The sequence below is a fragment of the Callorhinus ursinus genome, unplaced genomic scaffold, assembly GCF_003265705.2.
Source record: "Callorhinus ursinus isolate GAN/ISIS: 27379988/994484 unplaced genomic scaffold, GSC_fseal_2.0 scaffold4, whole genome shotgun sequence".
NCBI classification, from domain to species: domain Eukaryota; kingdom Metazoa; phylum Chordata; class Mammalia; order Carnivora; family Otariidae; genus Callorhinus; species Callorhinus ursinus.
The window spans coordinates 84,385,478-84,410,734 of record NW_027397066.1 but is presented as its reverse complement, the minus strand read 5'-3'; the positions used below and the strand labels follow the sequence as shown (position 1 = coordinate 84,410,734).

General features: G+C 36.4%; 1 protein-coding gene and 1 long non-coding RNA gene across 5 annotated transcripts in view; both read right to left on the bottom strand.

Annotated features, from left to right (window-relative positions):
* Positions 1-14,991, bottom strand: CISD2 (CDGSH iron sulfur domain 2). Its single transcript, XM_025873529.2, has 3 exons — positions 14,729-14,991; positions 2,790-3,004; positions 1-1,016 (listed from the first exon to the last, which is right to left on the bottom strand). Exons 1-3 carry the CDS (start codon positions 14,829-14,831, stop codon positions 927-929), a joined length of 408 nt encoding a protein of 135 aa, XP_025729314.1. The 5' UTR covers positions 14,832-14,991; the 3' UTR covers positions 1-926.
* Positions 14,992-21,849: 6,858 nt separating this feature from the next.
* LOC112825456 (uncharacterized) overlaps positions 21,850-25,257 on the bottom strand; it is a 35,851-nt gene continuing 32,443 nt past the window's right edge. For 3 of the 4 annotated variants that reach the window (XR_012377992.1, XR_012377993.1, XR_012377997.1), the window contains one exon: positions 21,850-22,653. This is a non-coding gene — a long non-coding RNA (uncharacterized lncRNA). The remainder of the gene's footprint in view (positions 22,654-25,257) is intronic. The other variant, XR_012377994.1, reaches the window with a different exon arrangement.

Sequence of the window (25,257 nt, the reverse complement as noted above, 5' to 3'; positions counted from 1 at the left end):
TTTTAAAGATTCTCCAGTAAGTTTATTTTGCAACTTTTTTGTATTTTATCTTTTATTGGCTTACACTGTTACAAAGAGAAAAAATGTATATGATTTTGAACACTGATTTATCATTTTAATATGAATTCAGATATATTTTATGTTTATTTCTAATTAACCTTCAAACTGCAGCAGCTCAGGAGTTTAGTATAAGTATTCTTGCCACCCCATCCCACCCTGTCACTGAGTCAAAGAGTTCAAGATACTTTTACAAAACACACCTAAACAAACACAAGCCTTTTGTAAAGTAAAATTTTTATAATGTAAATAACTGTTCCTTTTTGGAACTTTCTATATCCAGTTCATGTCTTTTCTGAAATTGGGATATTCACACTTATTAGACACAGTCTTTATAAAGCAAAGCATTTATCTCTTTAAAAACTCAAGTAGTTCTTGAGAGCAGTATTTTTCTTATTGATCTGAAAAGAAAGGAGTGTGGACGGCCAAGAGGAAAAATCACTTCAAATGATCAAAACAGAAGGGGACTGAAAAATAATATATTTAATAGTATATGTAGGGAGAAAAACTTTAAATGTAGATTCTATAGAAAATATTGATATCCAAAGGAATAGCTTTGGACCCATTGTCAAAAACAGATTTTTCTCAGTTAAAACCAAGAGTGTTGGTTTTATTTAGGAAGATACATTAAGTCTTTGAAGTAAGAATGAAAGGGTTGTACAATTTAATTTCTATATAAATGACTGTTTGAATATACAAAGTATCAAATATAAACAGTAGTGTAGCAAGAAAATAAATTGGCAGAAATAATTACTCAACCAGTAGCAATAATTAAGACCACCACTTGAAAGATCTACACACAAAGAATGAAAAAATATTGTTATAAGATTTTACAGCACACAACTAAATTCAATCCTAAGTCATTACTATTATACTTCTTTCTTCTTCAGTATTAGTGGACCCACATTATCTCCTGTCAATTCATTGTGTTTATTATGTGAACCATCACAGGCAGGAAACTAGAAAGGAAAAAGAATTACAAGTGTTATTTTAAAAATGATTTAATAGGTAGGAATATTTGTGAAATGCTCTTATAAAGAAGTACATAACTTTCAAAAAAAAAAAATCATCAGATAGCTTTCCGGAGTAATGTATATTCTGCATCTAACCTAACTCATTCGAATCTCACAGCAAATCTAATGATTTTAAATAATGTATTATTTGACATAGATTTTATTTTATCTTGAATTATTCCAAGAGTCAACAAAACAGGTTTAAAGGAGGATCAAAAAAAGCCCTTGTTCTCTGTGGAACCCCAAATTAGAGCTCACCTCTTCATTTATTTAAATTAGAAAAGAATGTACAGTTGACCCTTGAACAACACAGGTTTGAACTGTGCGGGTCCACTTAACTGTGGATTTTTTTTTTCAATAAACACAGTCCAGTACTGTAAATGAATTTTCTCTTCCTTATGGTTTTCTTACCACAGGAAGAGAAAATTTCTTATTTTTTTCTCAGGCTTACAATAAAGTACGTAATACATCTAACATACAAAGTATGTGTTAACTGAGTTATCATCAGTAAAGCTTCTGGTCAACAGTAGGCTATTAAGTTTTAGAGCCAAAAATTATACCCAGATTTGACCGTGCAGGGGGTGGCTGCCCCAACCGTCACGTTGTTCAAGAGTTGACTGCAACTTAAATTCAAAATACATTACTTCATGTTTTCTTACTATAAAACTCACACATATTATAAAATTTTTGAAATTTAAAAATGCATTTAAAAAAATTCACTCATAAGTTACAATAATCATAATTTTGATCTATTTTTCTTCTGCCTTTACAATGTGTATTCCTTTTTTAAAAAACAAAATTGGGATCATACTGTACTGTGCTTTCTTATTAATTACATCATGCTCTCATGTCTTTAAAAACATGATTTGTATGGGGCGCCTGGGTGGCTCAGATAGTTAAAGCATCTGCCTTCGGCTCAGGTCATGATCCCGGGGTCCTGGGATCGAGTCCCGCATCGGGCTCCCTGCTCAGCGGGAAGCCTGCTTCTCCCTCTGCTTCTCTCTCTCTCTCCCTCCGTCTCTCATGAATAAATAAATAAAATCTTTAAAAAAATATATTTAAAAAAAAACAACATGATTTGTAATAGCTTCCTAATATCCCATAATTTGTATTATACCATGCTTTAATCATTTCCATTATCAGATCCAAAACTTTGCTATTACAAAATATATAAAATGTTGTGATGAACACTACCGTACTTAAAACTTCAAATAACCTATGATCATAGTACTGGAAGAAAACAGATCTCACTAGCTACTTATAATATTCATCACTCCATACTCCTTATTATTTCCACATTAAAAGTCATCCATAATTACAGGTGCCATTTATAAGCTCATCTATATATAAGGTACTGTACATACAGCATCTCACTAAATCCTAAAAAATGTCTATGATGGTAACATATTATCAGGGAAAAAATAAAACCCTGAACATCAGAGATTAAAGATTAAGTAACCTGCCCAACCAAAGTCATACTATCAGTGGCAGACATCAGCTCTGAAGCATCAGATTTCTATCCTTCCTTGCTGCTGTAACATTTCTAATGTAGGTAAGTATCCATCATAAAATGCAAACTTTAACTTAGGCATATAGATTTTCAGTACTGAACCCTGTGGAAAAGCCGTTCATCTCCCAGAACCTCAAAACTGATGATTTTAAGAAGCAGAACAACTTTAACTGCATGGTGTTAAGAGTACATGTGAGTGCACATCTTACCGTCTTAGAACGCCAACACCTACAGTAAGCTGCTTTGGTGAGACACAGATCTTCAATGTTTATTTCATTCACCACTTTGGGATTTTCCTTTTGTATTTTAAGATTAATCAAGCTATCCTTCTGTTGTTTTTTCTTCGGAAGGAATGGACGAATTGCGAGGTAGCCAAGCAGTGCAAGTACACCGAGGAAAGGCAGTAATCGAAGCCATTCTGAAACTGAACACGTACGGATTTAACAGTGTGCAGCCCTCTCATAACAGAGCTCAAACAGCACGTGTCATCCTTGAGCTTACTCTTTACCTATTCTTTACTTTTCACGTTAATCTCAAAACTAACTTACCTATATAACACTATGTATAAGTAACACAACAAGCCACCTATACCTGAGACCACCTTGTTTTATCTGTGGGCTAACTTAAGACTTGTAAAACTGGGACACATAACTTTGAGAAATAGATCCTGTGTCAAATATCCTATTTCATTATCCTCACACTAAGTATATTTGTGTTTATCTTTGTTTTCATTACAGGAATAATGATCACCACAATTACAAACAAAAGTGATATATTTTATAGGTTTAGAAAACATTTCTGCCATGTCTAAAATCATATAACAGGGGCGCCTGGGTGGCTCAATGGGTTAAGCGTCTGCCTTCAGCTCAGGTCATGATCCCAGGGTGCTGGGATCAAGCCCCACATGGGCTCCTTGTTCAGTGGGGAGCCTGCTTCTCCCTGTCCTCCGGCTTGTCCATGTGCTCTTTAAAAAAAATCACATAACAAAATACCCAAGAATGAATATTTTTACCCTTGATTTAGGATTTCAGACAGAACATGTCTTCAGTGCTTTAATTTACATTTTTGGTAAGACATAGTGATTCCTTAAGAAATGTTGTCTAAAAGCTATTATTTTAAAGAACTAATTGAAATTTTCATACACTGAATGTTCTCATTATTAGATACATCTTATTCCCTAAGTGGTCATTAAATGCCTTAGGAGTACTGTCTTGGGGGGGGGGGGTTAGGGAATATAAGTAAATAAAATGGTCCCTAGATCTATGAAGACAAACACATGAGGAAACCAAGATAAACATTTCAGCATGCATTCATCAAATGCTGGCTGGCTAGTGCCATGCTTCTGCAGAGAATCCTTTGTTCTTAAAATGTTATCCTTTGACAATCTTCACTGGATGCTTACCTGATATCTTGCTAAGCACTGTGTAGAAATAGCTTAGTCAAGAAAAAAAGAAAAACTAAAGATTATGTGCCAAGGCATGCTAATTAATGTTAACAGACTACCCTAAGAGTACAATTGTATTACCTTATTTAACTCTGTTAAGCTGTGTTAGTTCAAACAGCTATATTTGGTAGGTACCATTATTATTCCCATTTTTCATGTGGGTAAACTACAGCTTAATAAGCAGGTTTAGTGCAAGACAATAAATCCATAACCTGTTCTCAATCACCACGAATCAAATCTAACAGATTTAAAATTTTATCTGTTCTTCTCTTGGTAAAACTACTCCCAGAGATAATTGTTCTTACTATTCAAGTATTAAAAGAAAAGACTGGCCTTATACCAATTCTTCTAAAATGAAACTACCTTTGATACAACACCATGCCAAAGGTTTGTTATGAGCTCTAAATGAAACAACCTATTTATATACTATGTGTATAGAACCTAACAGTGCCTAGCACAAAGAAGATACATAATAAATAACTTTTATTAATAGAGTATGGAGATTGGTAGCAACTCCTTTGGAAAAATATTGCCAACTCAATTTGATAACAGTATATAGTTGAAATCTTTGGGGATATAATTTTTTAGTTGCCAGAATGAAGCTCTGTAAAGACAAGGACCTTGCCTGTCACGTTGGCTGTTTTATTCTCATAACCAAAGTGCAGACACTCCATATAGATTCTTTGAATGAATTAAAGTTCTGGAAATGAAAAGAACTGTTTCTTGGGGAGAAGGGGTCTATCTATAGATCAGCTGTTGTCGAATATAGTAGCCACTAGCCGCACTGCTTTGATTTGTACCTGGGATTTTATTTTAACCAGGTATGGTAAGATGACAGACAAGGAGACAACTACCTTGAAAGAAAGGTTTATTGTTTGTAATTCCCAAGAAGGGGTACACCATGCCACACAGGGCCACATAGGTTAAGTACCAGGTTTGGTCAGGAGGAAGGCAAAAGGAAAGCACCAGCACAAATCTTTATTGTGGTTTCCATGGAAAAGGCGAAGGAATAATTTCTGTGGGCTCTGGGCTACTGCGGTAGTCCCTAGTTGTCTAGTACTTCGCCCTGGGTGATTAGGGCAGGAGAAATACTGGGTGCTATGTGAGAGGGAGATAAAGGAGGTGGTTGGTTTGCATATGAAAAGTGTGTTCAGAGGCAGGTTGTTTACTATCTCTAGGAATTAGCTACTCCTGGGAAGGTGCAGGTTATTCTTGGCCCCAAGATGTCAAAGTATCATAAAATATAGAAAATAAAAAACATGGTTAATATACACATACAGCTATTAACTTTAAATACATTAAAATTAAGTAAAATTCAAAATTCAATTTCCAAGACAAACTAGTTACATATCACCAGCTCAATAGTGACACAGTACCAGTAGCTACTATAGCTGACAGCCCAGAGATCATTTCCATCATGTTTTTTGGATGGCACTGCTATAAACCATTGTTTCAATAAAGCAACATCTCTATAGCATGGCATGGCTGCTTTGACAGCTTCAGCACCCATCTCTTACATACTTGAAGCCACCCAAAGCTACTACTACTACCTAGTAGCTGCCTTCCTGTGTTCTTTGCCTAAGGAACTCCTGTCTTTTGACCTCTAGTCCATTGGACTAATTTGTGTAGACCCCTCAAGATTAGGGTCAAATATTGCCTTCTCCAGAAGTCTTCCTTGATTTCACAAAGCAAAATCAATCACTTCCTCCTGTACTTCCAAACACTTTTTGCTCATGCTTCTTTTATCACACCACTGTCTGTTATCTGCTTATAAAACTGACTCATAAGCCTGTAAGAAAAGTAGCTATGTCCTTACTACTCTCCCTGACACAAAGTAGATACCTCATAGGTGTTTTATGAATGACTTAAATGAATGAATGCAGAACATAAATGTCAGTCCCTTTCTCACTCACCACACAGTACTGTAATTATTTATTTACACTTATCTTCTAGATTTGGCAATGAATGTCTGACATTGCTTATTGACCCCAACACCCAGTAAAATATTTTGAAGTAGTAGTTATTCAGTAAATGCTTATTAAATGTAGAGTAACTTTAAATATTATTCTGTATATTACAAAATTAAAAAGTCATGAGAGGTTAAATGACTCAAAGTCAAAAAGTAAATAAATAAGAATTTAAAGATGAAAACTGTACTTAGATTCCTAAGTTTAGCATTTCCTGTCCTAGCCCACAAATCTGAGAATAAATGGCGTTAATACTTTTAAAAAAATCTACTTCCGAAAATGTTGTTCTTTCAACATACTTAATTCCTCAGTAAAACATTACTCTGTGGTAATATGGTAATAAAAAGTACTATTATCTCCTACAACAAAGTAATAATTGATACAACACTCTGAGTGCAATCAACTTTTTGAAGGTGATAAACTTCAATTTAACTATAGAAAAGCATAATAAAGAAAAATAACAGCCTATGAAGCTTAATTAAATCACTTTAAATATATTTTAATATAATATAATTAAATCACTGCAAATATATTTTTAGTGAAATATGAAATACAGAAAAATCAAACAAGAAATTAAAAAAAATTTTAAGAATAGCTATTTCCTATGAACCTGCTTGATACATGTTGAGCTATCACAGATATTTTAGATATTCTGAGGGGAAAACTATCATCTCCTGTTAGGTATAATGTATATTTTGTACAGTATATTTTTTATTTTTATTGTTAAGAATTATCAAAAATAGCATTTATTTTACAAAATTTAGAAAAGTATAAAAAATAACTTTAATCCTTTCAGTCAAGAGTTGGTAACATTTTACTTTTGGTATTTTTGCTCTGTAAATATACGTTTTAAATACTCAAAAGCCAAAATTGAGACCATGTTGTATATACAGTCCATATCTTAGTTTTTTCACTTTATATGAGGAACATTTCCCAATTTCTTAGCGTCATTTGGAAACATGAATTTTAATGGCTACATCCATCCATCGTGTCCCCCAATCAATGTAAGATATACAAAAGCAGACACCTTATTTGTCTAGGTCACCACTATATCCTCAGTGCCTAAATAATGCTTGCTTCAACTTATTTTATATTGAGTCCTAATTTATACTTTAGCCTGTTGAGCTCTGAGTTAAGTGTTAAATTTGATGAGTTTTTACAACTATATAGACCTATAAACACCACCTAAAGCAAAATACATGGTATTTCCATCACTCTAACAAGTTGGCTCTTGTACAATCCCCTCTTTCTGAGTTCTCTCGTCAATTTATGTACTTAATAGATATTACTGAATTAAGAAATCTGATCTCTTTGCTATTCTTAAATAATTCCTTTTTAGTTTTTTACTATACAGTAAGTACCCATAACGTGGAGACAACGTGCTAATCCAAGTGTAGCGGCTTTCCTATTTGTCTCTATGTACCCAGTGCTCTCAGGACAGTGCCTGACACAAGAGCAGGATTTCAATACCTAACGAATTCACAGTTTATCTGTTGTATAAATCCAGATTTTCATATACTCAGAATTGGGTTTCTTTGGTCCAAAAATCAGAACAACATAACTCAATCATTTGTTCAACAAGTACCCACCACATCCCAAATATTGCATTAGGTGCTGGGGATTCAGGCTGATGAATAAGGTCCCTACTTTCATAGGGTACACATTTTAGAGGAGGATATAACCACAAACAAGTAAACAAATAAAAAGGCAAGATAATTAGACTATAATAAGAGCTATGAAGGAAACAAACAGGATGATAAAAGAAAGAGACTATCCTAGGGGCAAAGCAGTAGACTGCCACTTTAGGTAAAGGAGACAGGAAGGGAAGAAAGATCTTTAAGTCAAGACCCAAAAGAAAAGCTGGGGGCTCAAAGACTTGAGTAAAAAACTTTGAAGGCACAAGGAAGAGTACACGTAAAGAAACTTCTAACTTCATTGAACTGTTGGCAAGAATGAACAAATGAAGTTGGAAACCACTCTGTAAAAACCATTGAGCACTATGCAAAAGAAAGCTACTAATGCATTCTGAAACTACAGTTATGTAAATACTGGTCTCCTCACCCACTCTCTGTCCTCTAACAGAGACTTATACAAGCCAAGACTTCAATGAATTTTAACTGAATTGAGTCTGTACTCCATTAAACTGGTATTTAAGGTAACTGCCATTAGGTATGCACTTGTTTGCCTTTGTTCAAGGCTTATGAATGATAACAGTGTAAGTTAACGGACAAAAATTCTTTTTAAAATATTTAAGAAAAAAACTTTAAGCACCCTCAAGAAATATAAAACCTCACAGATTAGGTGATATGACAGGTGAAGATACAAAAATTACAAGACACAGTCCCTACCCCAAAGAAGCTTTTCATCTAGTAAGGAATACAGATCTATAAAAAAGGATTACAGTACTGTATAGTATGTGCAATTATAAATAAGCAGTACAGAAGACATGATTAACTCTGTAGGGATGAGGAGACTTTACAGAGAGGATCTGGCACCTAACCAGGTTTCTGAAAGATGAGTAAGAGTATAGGAGTCCACAGGCTTATGGAAGGAGGGGCTACATTTCACACAGAAGAAACAGCAAAGGAAGAGGCACAGAGATAGGAGGTGCGTGAAAAGTAAGCACCGCAATACTGCTGGAATATGATGAAGTAGGAAAGGGACTGTAGAGGTGATCAGGTGCCAGATGATAAAATTCAACGGGGGAAGGGGGGGGCGCCCGGGTGGCTCAGTCGCTTAAGCGTCTGCCTTGGGCTCAGGTCATGATCCCAGGTCCTGGGATGGAGCCTGCTTTTTCCTCTCCTTCTGCCTGCAGCTCCCCCTGCTTGTGCTCTCTCTCTCATTCCATGTCAAATGAATAAATAAAATCTTAAAATAAAAAAAATCAACAGGTAGGTAATAATCTACTCTGTACATAAAAGGGAACCATTGATATCTCTGAATATTAATGTCAATGGAAAGCTATTCATTTATGAAATCAGATGGAATTATGGTATCAGACAGAAGATGGACTGGTGGAGAGACAGAGGTCGGAGCAGAGAGGGCTGGTAGTGTGCAGACAATGTTAGAAATCACTGAAATAATCCCCCCCAAAATCATGCAAACTTATACTAGGCAGTGGCCATTAAAGTAAAGAGGACAACGCATGGAGTCCCTAAAACTGCCTGAACAGTGTATGTGTGCATGCATTTTTTGAGGAGATAGTCTGATGCTTTCACTGGGAACACTGAGTAGGTCTGTGATCAATCTGCACTCGCCTTGAAACTTAAGAACCACGAACTCAGGAAGTAAAATCAACAGGATTGGGTGAGTGATCAAAAACAGGAAGTGAGGCTCCTTCATGATTCCCAGATTTCTGGTTTCATTGGATGGATGGAGATACTGGTCTCTAATTTAAAAACAAAACAGAACATAAGAAGAGCAATTTTAAGCAGGAAAAGACCAGTGTAGTGTTGTAGAAGAAAGAGGAAAAGATGAGGTGTTGACATCCTTAAAGAATATAAGGGAGAAACTAAAGGTCAATAGTTACCAGCAAAAAATTAGGGATACTGGTGGACGGCACAAGTCATAGCTTTCTTTCAAACAGTGTAATAGTCCAGTGTGGAAGCTGCTCTGCAGAGACTAAAAGATACCAACTCTCTCTGCCCCCTCAACCCAGAAAGACAAGGAAAGATAGAGAAAGAAAAGATACCACTGACAGAGCTACTGGCAGGGGAAGTGACTCCCTCAGGGAGAGCTCTGTTTCATTTAAGGCAGGGAGGTGTGTCCATGAAAAATTATGAACTAGACAAGCCAGGAGTAGAAGATAATAGTGTGAGAGATCAAGGGCTGTAGAGCGTGGGGTGTAGGTATTTTTGGCTATAATTAAGTCAAGTACATGGAACTGGCTGACCTCAACATTCAATCCACTAAAAAGGTACCCATTTAGGCAACATTTTGCTTACTCATTTGAATGTAAAAGGCTTAAATTTCCTTAAAATTTTTCCTTTATTTCAAAAAAAAATTTTTTTTTTACTTAAGACCTTCTTCCTCTACCAGTGAAATTTTCCTGTTTCCAATTTTTTTAAAACACCTGTTTCTAAGTTAAAAAAAGAAAAACCAGACCACACTAATACTAAAATACCAAGAGGAGTTCTAAATGTGTTTTGTAATATTCTACTTCCCACTATTAAGATAAACAACAGACTAAGAAGGTAGAGTGAAACAACCGGTACCATCAGAGAAACAAAATCTACACAGAAAAGAACATTTCAAAGCAACGTGAGTAGCAAGCAGTTTTAAGGTGAATTTCCTGAAAGTTAGACACTGTTAAAAGAAAGTATCTCCTCAGAGAAATAGAATTCAGTTTAAGACAGGAGAGATTCAAACTTTTATAAAGACAGGCTACCTATCACACCCTATTCCTGACCAAGATATATAAACAAATAGTATGTTTTTATCATTTGTAAAAGCACACAGACACACACAGATCTCAATGAGGAATTATATTCTAAGAAACTAGGTCAGACTTTTGCCTTCTCAAAAGGTGGCATATATTGATACTATTAAAATAATGTTGGGAACATGGTTGCTGATAAATTTAGTAACATATTTTCTTGGTAGGTAAGACACAGAAATGATTTCTATTTCTGAATTGTAAAAAGAGGAAAGTAAAATATTTTCAAGGGACGGTTTTACTATTACCACTTAAAATCTAATACAGACTGTTCAGGACCAAAGGCCAATAAAATGAAATTAATGATCAATTTAAAGACCTTTTTTCCATTCACTATTATGAGTAGAACAGTGTTTTGGTATCTAGAACACTTCCTTGACCAAGTACTTAATAAATACCTGATGACTTGAGAAATTTTACACTGCAAAGTAGTCAGATGGCAGAAAATGTTTTCATGAGACCGAAATTGTTCTCCACAAAGGCTGGTATAATCTTTAATTCTTTAATTACACTGACTTAAGTAGAGTTGGTCTAACTAGGAAGAGGGAAAAAGCTTTTATAGTCCTACAGGAACTATGTAACTATTTTCCCAAATTCTCAAAAACAGCTTTTTAAGATAAAATTCTTTGATGTTTTAGAAATAATCTCTATTTACATATTAATAAATGCAACTTTCTAGTTTGAACTTAATAATTTCTTATATATCTCTACTGAGAAAACTCACTTTTTGTTCCATTTCTTAAAAAAAAAATTGTGGTACATTTTACATACAATAAAATAAAACAAATCTTAGGTGTTTAGCTCTGAGCTGTGACAAATATACCCCAGTAGCCTCCACTGAAAATGTAAAAACATGCAAAATACTCCATCACCCAAGAAAGTATTCTCCTATCCCTTTCTAGTCTATCTTCCCACCACTGATGTCTACAACCAAAGCTTTTTCACTCAACATAAAGTTTTTGAGATTCATCCAGTGGATCCATAATTCATCCCTTTATTGCTAACCAGTATTCCACTCTGAATATACCATAATTTGTTTATCCACTCTCCTGTTGATAGATATTTTGGTTGCTTCCAGTTTGGGGCTATTAAAAATAAGGCTGCTATAAATATGCTTGTAGAAGTCTTCTTATGGACATAGGTTTTCAACCCTTTTCCACTTCCAAATTATTCGCTCAAAATTGGCCCTTTCTGGATAAACAGAGCTAATGCCTTTAAAGCTGTCAGCTCTGACATGTTTGTGCTACTATGGAAAAGATACTGTCTTGGGATTCACTGCTTTATCTTTAGGAGCAAAACCGTTAAGTTTCAAAGAAGCAAACAGGGTCAAGGAGGGAAGAGCTACTATATTCAAAGTTTCATAGCAAGCTTTTAAATCTAGAAGTAAACTGCTCATGACTTTTGAATAGGAAGATTTTGTTCTATTCTAAACAGGGAAAGCTTTTTTAAAGGTCAAAGAATTAGAATAGACTACACTTCCAAAGGGCGGAATTATACAAATTTATCTTAAAAGAGACTCACTGTTAAACATGTGACCTAAACAAAAATAGATAAGTTGTTTCTGATAGATAAGGACTGTCTGTAAATACTGTATGGTGATTAAGGATCTCCAAGTGTTTACTAAGAATGCAGAGTCATCATGAGAGAACAAACTGCTTTAAAAAAAAAACCACTAGATGAAAATAGGGAAGAAAAAACAGGCAATAATGTAAGCGGTAACTTTGTTCTAATTTTCAGATAGAAAATGAAAACACTTTTGGTTTCCTAGACATTTTAAACATTTGCTGAAAAGTGATCTTCTAGGTTATTTCAACAAAAGTCTAAGTATGGATTCTATAAGTAGCTCAATCAAGACAGATAAATGTAGTTAGCTATTACAATCTATTCTGAAGGGAAGACTCAGAGTGGAAATTGGTCAGTGAGAATTTTATTCCATGGTGCTCCAAAACAAATTCTGCAACTGTTATATTGTCCTTGTCCAGTATGAAAGAGACTACCTCATTTGTTCATAAAACAGTTATTACAAACATGTTTCCTAATAAGCAATACAATGAGAACTAAAATACAGACACATTGTAATGGAACTTAGGTGCATGTTTTTAAGATATTTATCAGAGTTGTCACTATTTCTGAGCATCAGTCCTCACTTTAAGAGGAAGTTACTCTGTTACTGATTTAAGGGAGAAAAGGTGTAGGCTGAGGTTCCTTAATGCCTTTAACAGGAATTAAATATTTGTTGACAGTGGAGATTTTCAAGAAAAAAAAATATGCTTCTAAAATCTAGCCACTCAAATTATATACTTTCTATCTGTTCCAACCACACTCTATTTACAGAAAATTGAATATATATATATATATTCATATATATATATATATATATGAATATAATATAAAACCAGCCACCATTGGAATCAACACACAAAATTCAGGTTATACTGGACTGGGGTAGGAGTAAGGGGACTCCTTTCTTTCCCGTTAAAAACTTGGCAGTTAATTTGGGCAAATTATTAATATAAATTGACAAGTGGGAAATAATGTCACAAAACAATCATATTCTTCTGACCTGGTATTACCATTTTGGTGAATACGTTCAAAGGTATAATTTAAAGGAGAAAAAGAAACCCCTAACAACTGGTATAGGGCTACTTAACCACTGAACATTATGAATAAAATCTATATATGCACAAACATTCCAAATTTCCAGCTGCAGGGGAATGGTTAGGCCTACCGTGATGTTAGTCTAAAACAGGATTATATAGTTGTTACAAAAAGATAAGGAATATATTAAAATATGGAAAGTACTAAAGTAAAAGCAATGATAAAGGGAAAAAAAGTCAAAATTTTGTAGAACGGCAGAAAATCTATCAGAATAATAGGATCAAAAGAAGATTTTGATGTTTCTAAATACTTGAAACATTTTTTCTCATTTTGTTACTTTTATGCTGATTATGATGTTTAGATGTTTCTTTTAATGTTAATTATTCAATTACCATGCTTTCTATTCAATTACATGCTTCCTACTAAGCCATAATTCAAAGAATCTCTAGGTTTGGAATGTCATCTAATTTACCTCATCTAAATCTGTCTACTACCCGACTCTGCCTTTTTTTTTTTTTCTTTTAAATACTATCCCTTCTTTAGGGATAGTATTATCTTAAAAAACAAAAAAACAACCAAACAGAAGCCTTCTGTGTGTTGGGGCTGAACTCTATGTCCAAATAATTTTCACTAATTTGGTCCTAGTTCTGTCTTTTGGTCCACACAGAATAAATCTATTCTTCTTCCACCAGTAAGCCTTCCAAATGCTGTTTCATGTCAGCTACCATAGAGCTCCAGAATGCTCCAGGCTAAGCAACCCTATTTATCTCAAAATTATCGTAATTCATGTTTCATTCCCTGACATTCAGGACCTATGCGTGCAAAGTTTGCCGAATCAATATGGTTTTCTTCCCCCCTTACCATCCTAGTCTCAGTCTGATTGACAAATATCCCGCTTACACTGTAACACCCAAAACCCTACAAATTCTTCCAAGTGTTGACTGCATTATGGAAATTTTCGTCCTTTAGATGTAAAATCCTGAGTTGTGGGTTCTTTTTTTTTAAGAAGGGATCTTAAAAACAGAATGTTACATATATTCATTAAATTTCCTTATCTAACATTTGGTCCATCGTACTAGCCTTTGAACACCTTCTGGCTAACTTATCTTTCCTCAACTCGTTACCTTAACTACCTCCAGGCCCACAGTAATGGAGTTGACCTCAAATGCCCCCGGGGTAGCTCAAGGCTTCCCTATGGGAGTGGAGGTTAGTCTCCAATTTTGCTACCGAATAAAACTGCCATACACATATTGCGTGTATGACTGTGCTTCTCTCCCGCCCCCCCACCCCCAAACACTCACACGCTGTGGGTTAGAATCCCGCTGAGAGCTGGGAATGCCTGATTCACAGAGCCTTAGATAACGATGACTTATCCTACTTTAAGATAAACAAGCACACTGCGGCAAGCGATGAGAGATGAAAGATATAGGCCCGCTACCAACTCAGCACTTTCTCTACAAAAACCTGGTCTCCCATCACGAAAGGACACGGAAGAGCCATTAGGACAAGGACGAGAGGAGGAATCACTTGCGCTCCACGGCGGCTGCGCCGGCGCGCGCCCCCACCCTCTGCGCACAGGGTCACGGGGTAACGCGCCACACGCTAAGCCCCGCCCCACCCCTTGGCCCGGGGAGGTTTAGACCACCCCCCACTCCCACCTTGGGCAACTTGCAAGCATGGGGACTGGCCGAAGGCGGGGATTACCTGTGAGCCGGGCAAACCCGGTAACGCTCTCGGGGACAGGAAGCCGCTTTAGATACGCCGGGAGCTGCACCTTCACGATGCGGGCCACGCTCTCCAGCACCATCCTTGCCAGCAGCGTCCACTCCTCTCCCAGCCCGCGCCGTTCTCCGGCCGAGCTCTCGCGCCTGCGCCGAGAGCGGAAGCGGCCAGCGGGCGTCGCGGCCTGGGTCCCGCGGCGGGCTGGAGGGGGCGGCGCTGGGTGCCCCCGGAGGAGAGGTTGACCTGCTGGGCTCCGATTGGCAGCGGGCGAGTGACGTGCGCGCCCCGCGGACGCCGAGGGGGTGCGCGCGGCCGCGAGATGCGGAGCAGCGGGAATGGATGAGGAAGGAGGGCTTCCGTGGATCTCGGTTTTGAAGAGGGCCTACGTTCATGTTGGGCCTTTTACATCCGTAGACGCTCGAGGCCAACAGAAAGGATACTGTGTCCGATGAGATAAAGCATGTGAGAGTGCTTTGTAACCGGAAAGTGCCTTTCAAAAGTGAGTTTCTCCTGGCGTCGCTTTTTTCTTCAGCCCCTCTCGTCCCGGCCCCTTCTTCCCGGAACCGGTCGGGTGCCATGGCCCTAGGATTGCATATTCACCAAGAGCACCCTCCGCATTTACCCGGCGGTGCCTAACTCCGTTCCCTCACCCCTACAAGCCAGGTTTTTTTAAAAAGAAGTGAAAATACCTAAACGACTAACCGCTCAAAGCTAGCTACTCGGTAGTTTTGTGCAACCCTGAGTGTTTTGTTGGGTTTTTTTTTTGCTCCTTAGATATGACCTGTGATAGTCCTTTAGATACTTTCAGTTCCTTCTGCAGATCTTTTTTCTTTTTTCAGTTAACTAAAACTAGGAAAGTGGTAAAAGAATACAAACCTTTCAAGTGACTTTTATGTTGTAGGATTTCTGCTACAAGCTAAAGTATCCGTGAAGATCTTTAAATTTAATTGTTTATTAATAATTTTTAAAAAAAAATGAAGAAAGGAGACAGCTTCACTTCCTTGCAGCACTTTCCTTGACATGACTTTGTTTCCTCTTTTTACTGAAGTGAAATATCCGAAGTAATGCGCTTGCTGATTGCATGTTGTGTATGTGGTGTGCTATCTTAATGCGGTGCCTCCTTACCGTTCTGAACTCCACCTGACCAATAACCTGCAATACCAACGAACTGCTCATGGTGCAGTATTTCATTTTGTGCGACTTAATATAACAGCCAGTTGTAATAAATACGTTTTCTTTTTATTTTTCCCTGGATATTTTCATTTTAAAGTGAGAAAGGGAAGACATTTTTTTAAAGTCCTTCTCTGGACTCTTTTAATATGTGATGGTTTTTCACTAAAAAAAGATAACCCTCAGTAAGAGAGTTAGCTGAAATCTAGATAAACCAATTTTCTATCATTTTACCCTGTTCAGAATACAATTACAATGGAAATTCAATGAAGATGTTTAGATACAGGTCATGAACCAGAGCAATATAGAAGGTTATATACAAGGTGATGATCAAAAGGTTGTTTACAGTAGGGTTTCTTTTAAATTTCCTTTTGGGAGCTTACTTTTGGTTTGGTGAAAGAAGGACCCTGAAGCTTGTTTATTATGAATATGATATTCTCAGGTATCTTTGTCCTCTGGATTGTTCTTTTACAGGTTATCTTTAATCTCTGTGATCAGATGTAGAAGTACCCTTGGGGAGATGATTGACCTACGAGTGGGTTGGGAGTGAGGCAAATTAGGGGAAGAAAGGCTTGGCGATAGCCCCTAAATATTTGTTTCTTAGAGGCTTTGTAGCCTTGACAAGGGCAAAACGAGCTGTGTTGAGATTTTTAGGCTTCTAAGGTTTTTCTTTAAAGGAATTAAAAAATAAAGACTTCAGAGATACAGCATAGTAAAATGTTCGAGAGCCAAAGGTACAATTTGATGTGATCAATATATATAGAATATATCCAATACCCGAGAGAGCTTCTTTGTGCCCCTTCCAACCATGTCCCCCTACAACCACCACCACTACTATTCTGTCTTGCTTTGCATGTTCGTGGGCTTCATATAAAAGGAATTCTACAGCATGTAGTTCTTTTGTGAATGGCTTTCCTGAGCAGTTTATGTGGATAGCTGGTTTGCTATTTCCAGGTAGAAGAAATGTAGTGAGTGGGTTATCCACATATCTGTCTTATCTTTTATCTTTCTTCCTCTTTGTTTCTTTCTTCTTTCTCTCTCTCATATCTTAAAATTTAGAGAAGATGCATTACACGAACTACATTAATGTATAAAAGGTGATAGTTTCCTAACCCCCCAATAAAATTCTTTTTGTGTATTTTAGGGAATATTTTCTTTGATTCCTTTTACTTTAAAATTTAAATCTTGTTTCATTCATATTTTTTAATTTTGCATTTCATTTCCACAGCCCTGCCTTCTTGGCAGTACATGAAACAGAGGGGCTGAAAATAATATCCTACACAGAAGTGACAGGCTTATCTAACCACTTTCTGACATGGTGTCCTACAAAATCTGGTTTTATTAGTGTTTATTTTTTGTATTTAGATGCCATCTTTAAAAGACATAAAGGAGCGCCTGGGTGGCTCAGTCGTGAAGCGTCCGCCTTCGGCTCAGGTCATGATCCCAGAGTCCTGGGATCGAGCCCCATATTCGGCTCCTTGCTCAGCGGGAAGCCTGCTTCTCCCTCTCCCACTCCCCCTGCTTGTGTTCCTGCTCTCGCTCTGTCAAATAAAATCTTTAAAAAAATAAATAAAGACATAAAGATATTTTATGGTTAGAAAAGGCCAGACAAAATAATATGTGAATAAAGCTGAAGGAGTTATTAGTGTTAAGAATTTGAACGAGGATCAGTAAATCCTCTGCCTACAACTGTCCTAGCTAGACCCAAGTCTCTAATTTCTTAACTAGTTTCCTTCTATAAGTTCATTTAGTCCCATGAATTCAAATGTGATCAATAAGTTGATGTAGCCCAGATCTCTCCAGCCCAGATTTGTCTCTTTTTTTTAAAGATTTTATTTGACAGCGAGAGAGGGAACACAAGCAGGGGGCGTGGGAGAGGGAGAAGCAGGCTTCCCGCGGAGCAGAGAGCACGATGTGGGGCTCAATCCCAGGACCCTGAGACCATGACCTGAGGCGAAGGCAGACACTTAATGACTGAGCCACCCAGGCGCCCCCGAGTTCTCTTGTACTGTAAATCCCAAATGCTCCTGGACATCTCCATGTATCTTTACACATTTTGCTAATGCTTTGCTCATCTTTTTCGTTGATTTATATTTTCTGGAAAATAATACCTTGTTGGTTATATTGGTTGCCTATTTTCTTCCAGTCTAAGCCTTTTCTTTGACCTTTGTTTATGGTGTCTTTTCTAATACTGAAATTTAGTTTTAATGTAGTCAGATTTATCTTTTCCATTATATTTTGTACTCTGGGTATCTAAAGAAATCCTTTTCTACCTCAAATAAAGATTTTTATCTGTCTTTTTACTAAAAGTTTAAAGCTCTTATTCTTCACATTTAGGTTTTTAATCAACTTATTCTTGTGCATGAGATAGAGATCTAATTTTATTTTGATTTATTTATATACGTACAATTGTTCTAGAAGCATTTATTGAATAGTTTAACTTAAATGTCACCGATTTCAAAGCAGGTTCCCACATATCTGTGGGTAGTTTATTCTTTTCCATCAGTCAATTTGTAGGACTTTTGTGACATTAACACTATTAAAATTGCTACAGCTTTATAGTAAGTTAATGCCCAGGAGGATATTAACAACAGTTAATATCCACATATTTTCTTCGAAATTATCTTGGAAATGCCAGTTATAGATAACTGTATATGAATTTTAGAGTTATCTTGTTAAGATCCATTGCAAAAACTTAAAATTGAGTTTTATTGAAAATTTGTTAGAGCCTGTTTCTTCTCTAATATGCTGATATTAATGGTTGTTATGACTAGATATAATTAGTAGTTTTCATGTGCTTAATGAATGGTTACTGTCATCTGTATCATCATCATCATCATCCAATGAATGAGCCTTTACTCTGGCTTTGAGATCTTAAATTCAGAAATACTACCTTCTGACCACAACCTTGTATATCTCTTTATACACCTTCCACTCCCTTACTCCTATTGAACTTATTTGACTTTATCAAGATATTTAGTGTTGAAACCATCTTTTTCTAGTCTGTCAGCCCATTCCTGGATTTATTTACTTTTATCATTCCTTCAAATCTTCACTATTTTACATTATTTATTAAGCCTTCTAGTTGTCACTACCAGGCTTATTTTGAGCTTCGATGACCCTGAATTTTAGTTAACAGATAAGCTCCCCTCACCAGCATCTCTAAACGTGGCTGTAATTTCTCATATAATTAGCGTCTGCCCTACTCTCCAAGGCTTCTGCATCCCATGTTCTAGAGCTCATCCTCCAAGACCTTGCTTCATCAGTTATCTTCTCAAATTTTCATTTTTCTTGCTCTCTACTGGCCCCACAAACTGGTGATCTCCAGGCTTTTAGATTTCACCAATAAGTTTTTTAATTGATATAATCAACATAGGTTTGCCAACTTTTTATTTTGTCAAGAAAAGATTTAAAAGCTATAATATAACGAACAACAAAAAACTACTACCACCCACTACTAGAAGGTAGTATAACGTAACAATTAAGACCATGGACTTTGGAGCTAGGCTGTTTAGACTAGAATTCTGGCTCTGCCAAAATAAATTACGTGATCTATAAGAATATAAATAATACCTACCTCTTAAGATTGTATTGCATATACTAATTCAGTGGATTAATACATAGAAAGCAACTAAACCCACCTGACACATACACATGCACAGTTGTGTTATCTTCTGTCACTGTCATAATTATGTTTTTATATCACTGTTAGCACATCTTGTTTATTTTAGCTGCACTTGGTTTTTTACAGTGGCTGCTGTAGGGCTGAGTGGCTAGTGTGATGATAGTGCAGTGTGTCAGTGCAAATCACATGTGACTCTTGGGGGTCTTATTAAGATTGCTGGAAATATAAAATGCTTAAGGGAACCCCATGCGGATTTCTGGACTTCTTCTGTGTATCTCCTTCTTCCCTTACTACACTCTACAAAGATAGCAAGTAGAGAGACAAAGAGTAGATTGTACAGGTTCGTAGAGAGAACAAAACAGGTTTCGTATGATGCACACAAAGGTAAATGTATTGGACCTCTCAGTAGCAACTCTGGAAACAAAAGGATAATAGAGCAGTGCTTCAAAATTCTGAGGGAAAATTAATTCTAATACAGAATTCTATATAGGCCAACCTGATTATGAGGCTAGAATAAAGTTACTTTCAAACCCAAAAGGTCTCAGAAAATACACACTTCCTACATCCTTTCCCAAGAGGCTAATGGAGAATGTGTGTCACCTAAATGAGGATTAAATCAAGAAAAAATAGCGCATGTAAGGAAATATGAAACCCAAAATAAGAGAGAGATAAAGGAATTGCAGGTTGATGGAATGGAACAGTAAGATGGAATTACCAGAACACCTAACACAAGCCTAGCTTTTTATTGGGCTTCACTTTATTGCATTTCACAGATAATGCATTTTTTACAAACTGAAGGTTTGTGGCAACCCTGCACAGAGTTAAGTCTGTCAGCACCATTTTTTCCAACAGCATTTGCTCCTTTTGTGTCTCTGTCACATTTTGGTAATTCTTATAATATTTCAGACTTTATTATTATTTGTCTTGGTGATCTGTAATCAGTGATTATGACTCACTGAAAGCTCAGATGATGTTTAGCATTTTTAGTAATAAAGGATTTTTAATTAAGGCTTGTACATTGTTCTTTTAGACTTAATGCTATTGCACGTTTAGACTATAGTATAGTGTAAACATAACTTTTATATGCACTGGGAAACCAAAAAATTTATTTGACTTGCTTTATTGAGAGATCTGCTTTATTCTGGTGGTTTGGAACTGAACCCACAATATCTCTTAGATATGCCTGTTATGTCTGAACAAATTATTTGCAGGTTTACCCTTCTGGGCTGTAGGTTGGGGTTAAATGAATGATTATTACATCAGAAACTAAGCAAATTTTTAAGAAGATTTTTTCTTAAACTTATCAGTTTATTCAAACATTTTTAAAGGGATAAACAAAACTTATTAAAAAGTATTTTGATTTTGGTGTTTGGTGTCGCATTATACTTCCCCTTTCTTCATGAGGAACCACGTTTTTAACTGCTTGCCCTACCCACAGTTCTAAGAGGAAATGTAGCAAACTGGGAATAAAAGCAAAATTAGAGAAACAAAACTGGCATTGGTAAATTAAAAACATATGGTAAAACTTTTAAAATCATCTTCCATAATACTTCCTGGTACTAAAAACAAGCAGTATATAGAATTGCCTAATCGGAAATTCCTAGAGACATGTGGTGGAACAGAGTGAGCCTTGAAAAAGCCTTTCTACTTATAATTCTATGAGTGTGTAAAGTTCTTGCTCACTTTATGATGGGGTTATGCCACAACAAACCCATCAGAAGTGGAAAATATTGTTAAGTTGCAAACGCATTTAATACACCTAACCTAAAGAACATCATAGCTTAGTCTAGCCTACCTTAAACGTGCTTAGAACACTTATATTAGCCTATAGTTGGGCAAGATCATCTAAAACAAAGCCTAGTTTATAACAAATATCTCACCTAATTTATTGAATACTGTATTGAAGGTGAAAACAGAATAGTTGTATTGGTGCAGAATAGCTATATTGGTTGTTGATGCTGGTGATTTCGTGATTTCATTATCACATATCACTAGCCCAGAAGAAAATCCTAAATCAAAATTGGAAGTATGGTTTCTGCTGAATGCACATTGCTTTTGCATCATTATAAAGTTGAAAAGTTGTGAATCAAACCATGGTAAGGGACTTTATTGAGATACCACTTTGCAGTCATTGACTAGAAAAAGATTACAGTTAAGAAGTAAATACAAACATAGATATATGCATACATAATAAAAAGCTTGATTCTGTAGACCTTTGACATTTTTCTCTTTTGGAAGCCACCTTTTTTGCCGTAAAAATTCCATATTTACTGTAATCTTCATATGTAATCATTAAAATAATAGTTTATGGAACTAGCTTACTCTAAGTGTGATGAATTAGGCAGTAAAGAAAACAGGAAACTAATGCTTTGTGATAATACTGTTGTGCACAGAATAAATCCGAGATGGCTGAATTTTGTATGGAATCATGCTATTTAGATTAAAAGCACCCAGTGTAATATCTTGTTAATGACTGATTTGCTAAAGACATATCTAGGTTATAAAAACCTGGAAATAAATGGTTTAAGAATATAAGCAATATCAAGTGTAGTAGATGAATAATTTCCTGACTCCTCCATGTCCTGTTAACTTAAAAAATATGCAGCATGTCAGTTATGGCTATTCACATCTTTTCAGCCATATTTCCTTTTTGTTCTTATAATTCTTAAGCATATTGGGTTTTTTTTGTGGGGGTGGAGGGAATGCCTGGGTGGCTCAATCGGTTAATTAAGCATCTGCCTTCGGCTCAGGTCATGATCCCAGGGTCCTGGGATCGGTCCCCATATAGAGCTCCCTGCTCAGCGGGGACTCTCCTTCTCCCGCTCTCTCTGCCCCTCCCGCTCCTGTGCTCTGTGTGCTCTCTCTCTCAAATAAATAAAATCTTTAAAAAGAAAAAAAAGCATATTGGCGTTTTTTTTGCTACTACTGATTAACATAATATTTTTGACAGATTACTTCTTTAAATCACAAACTTTAAATTCCACTTAAGACTTCTGGGGCTCCTGGGTGGCTCAGTCAGTTAAGCATCTGACTCTTGATCTCAGCTCAAGTTTTGATCTGAGGGTCGTGAGTTCAAGCCCCATGTTGGGCTCTATGCTGGGCGTGGAGCCTACTAAAACAAAAGAACACAGTAAATTCCACTTAAGACTTATAAGGTGCAGTATTAGCAAATCTTTTCAAAGTAATTTAATTTGCTACCTTAGAACTAATCAGTTTATGCTTGGACCATAGCAACAACCCGCCTAATATCTGACCTCTAGCCTCCGCTAGCCTCCAACTCTAAAATATCTTATACAAGGCTTTACAAAAATAGTTTACAAAATAGTTTTTCTAAATGAAATTTAATAGGTTTTTTTTTTTGAGCAGTTCTATGTTTACAGAAAAATTGGGCAGAAAATACAGAGTTCCCACATCACACACACACACACACACACACACACACACACACATTTCCTCCTATTATTATCTTGTATTAGTGTGGTATATTTGTTACCATTGATAAACCAATATTGATACATTAGTATTAACTAAAGTCCATAGTTTACATTAAGGTTCACTCTGTTTTGTACAGTTCTGTAGGTTTTGACAAATGCATAATGTCATGTATCCAACATTATAGGATCATACAGAATAGTTTCACTGCCCTAAAAATGCCCTGTGTTCTCCGTTGTTCATCCCTACTCTCCCCCAATCCCTGGCAACCACCGATCTCTCTCTTTTTTTTGTTTTTTTTTACCCACTGATCTTTTTATTATCTCTATAATTCTACCTCCTAAAAGAAATTCTTACTGTCATTTAAAACCTCAATCTCTGGAGTAGATCCAAATGTGGGAAAAGAAAAAGCAGGCTGCAGAAAATATGTATTCTATTTATAAATTTTTTAAACCATGTATATATACATATTTGATTATACATAGAAAATTTCTGGAAGGATACATAGAAAAATGACTACCTCTATGTAAAGGATAACGGGAGGGGTGTTGATGTCTTTTACTTTCTACTTCTATTTTGTTTGAATGTCTTACCATGTACAAATATTCTTTTGTAATTTAAAATATTTTAAATGTCATGTTTTTCAAACATGAAAGCCCTAGGAACCACAAGGGAAAAAATCTAGAGATTTTAGCTACATAAAAATATTCTGTACCTCAAAAGCATCATAAGATCTGATCAACCCTGCTATTTATCCATCTATGATCTTTTTTAAATTTTATTTTATCTGTGATATTCTTTAAGCCCCTATTTCCATACCTAATATTCTCCCATGGCTTTTTAATTATTTCTTGTTCCTTTTTTATATATTACTAACTTCCCACTCAGCATCCTCTTGATTCGTATTTTAGGCTTAGTTTCATTTTAAAATCGTGACCCTTTTCAGCAATCCCAATCGGCTTTATCCTACTTTATTTTTGTAGCAAATATTACTTTCTAAAATGGCTTATTCCTTAGTTAGATAAGTTGTTTGATGTGCCATTTCCTACCACTAGAAAATAAAATACATAAGAATAAAGATTTTTGTCTGTCTTGCTCACTGATGAATCCTCAGTGCCTGACACTAGTAGGTGCTCAGTAAAATTTTGTTGGATGATAATTGAATTGTTTTTTTAAATTCTTAAAACTTTTTTTTAAAGATTTTATTTATTTATTTAACAGAGAGAAACAGCGAGAGAGGGAACACAAGCAGGGGGAGTGGGAGAGGGAGAAGCAGGCGTCCCGCGGAGCAGGGAGCCCGATGCGGGGCTCGACCCCAGGACCCTGGGATCATGACCTGAGCCGAAGGCAGACGCTTAACGACTGAGCCACCCAGGCGCCCCTCTTAAAACATTTTTTAAATTAAATATATGCCTATAATTCTGCCTCAGTTGGTATATGTTACGTAATTTGTTGTGTTACATAGTGATCATACTCCTCAGGTGTGTAGATATTTGGTTCACAAGCTTATGTTCTCTACTACACTTTTTTTTTTAAAGATTTCATTTATTTGAGAGAGCACCCTAGAGAGCACGAGCAAGGGTCAGTGGGGAGGGAGAAGCAGGGAGCCTGATGTGGGGCTCCATCCCAGGACTCTGAGATCATGACCTGAGCTGAAAGCAGACGCTTAACTGACTGAGCCACCCAGGTGCCCCTCTACTACTACCCTTTCTGATCACAGATATGGAGGAAGAGAAAAAGGGCAGACCCTAGTTTTTATCCCTTCCCACAAGTTTAAAGATTAGAGAGCAGAGAGCTCTATCTCTGTTGCCTAGGAGAAGGCCCTTATAATCAACCAAAACCCTAAAGGTTTGGGGGAAGAATAGGGGAGTGAATGTCTCAGTAATCTAGAGTATCTGACGGGCCCCACACTCTTTTTCATCAGCAACTCCCTTCAACAGACCCTTTGTATTATTCTATACTGGGAAGCTCTTGCTAATGCTATCTGGAACGATCAGTTGTCTGGCACTGACTGTCTCAAAGCAGTGGAGGCAAGTGCCAGGAACAAAATGTAAAAACTTACTCCTAACCCTTATTAGGGTTTTCTCAGTTTTTTATCTTATTCTTCAAGCCCTTGCTTCCTTATTTCTATAGTTACCCAGGATTGATTTGGAGGGAAAAAGCCCACAGCCCTTACTAATGCTCCATTTTCTCAGGAATCATACATAAGAAACCAACTTTAAATGTAAAGACACAGGTTAACAGTAAAAGAATGAAGAAATACCTGCCTAGCTAATACTAATCA

What these genes read in the sequence shown, in the direction of transcription:
- CISD2 (XM_025873529.2), bottom strand. Translation starts at nt 14,831, where the DNA reads ATGGTGCTGGAGAGCGTGGCCCGCATCGTGAAGGTGCAGCTCCCGGCG. An exon ending in CGGGTTTGCCCGGCTCACAG is followed by an intron (nt 3,005 to 14,728) that starts GTAATCCCCGCC and finishes GTACGTGTTCAG; the next exon opens with TTTCAGAATGGCTTCGATTA. An exon ending in GGTGTTGGCGTTCTAAGACG is followed by an intron (nt 1,017 to 2,789) that starts GTAAGATGTGCA and finishes TTTCCTTTCTAG; the next exon opens with TTTCCTGCCTGTGATGGTTC.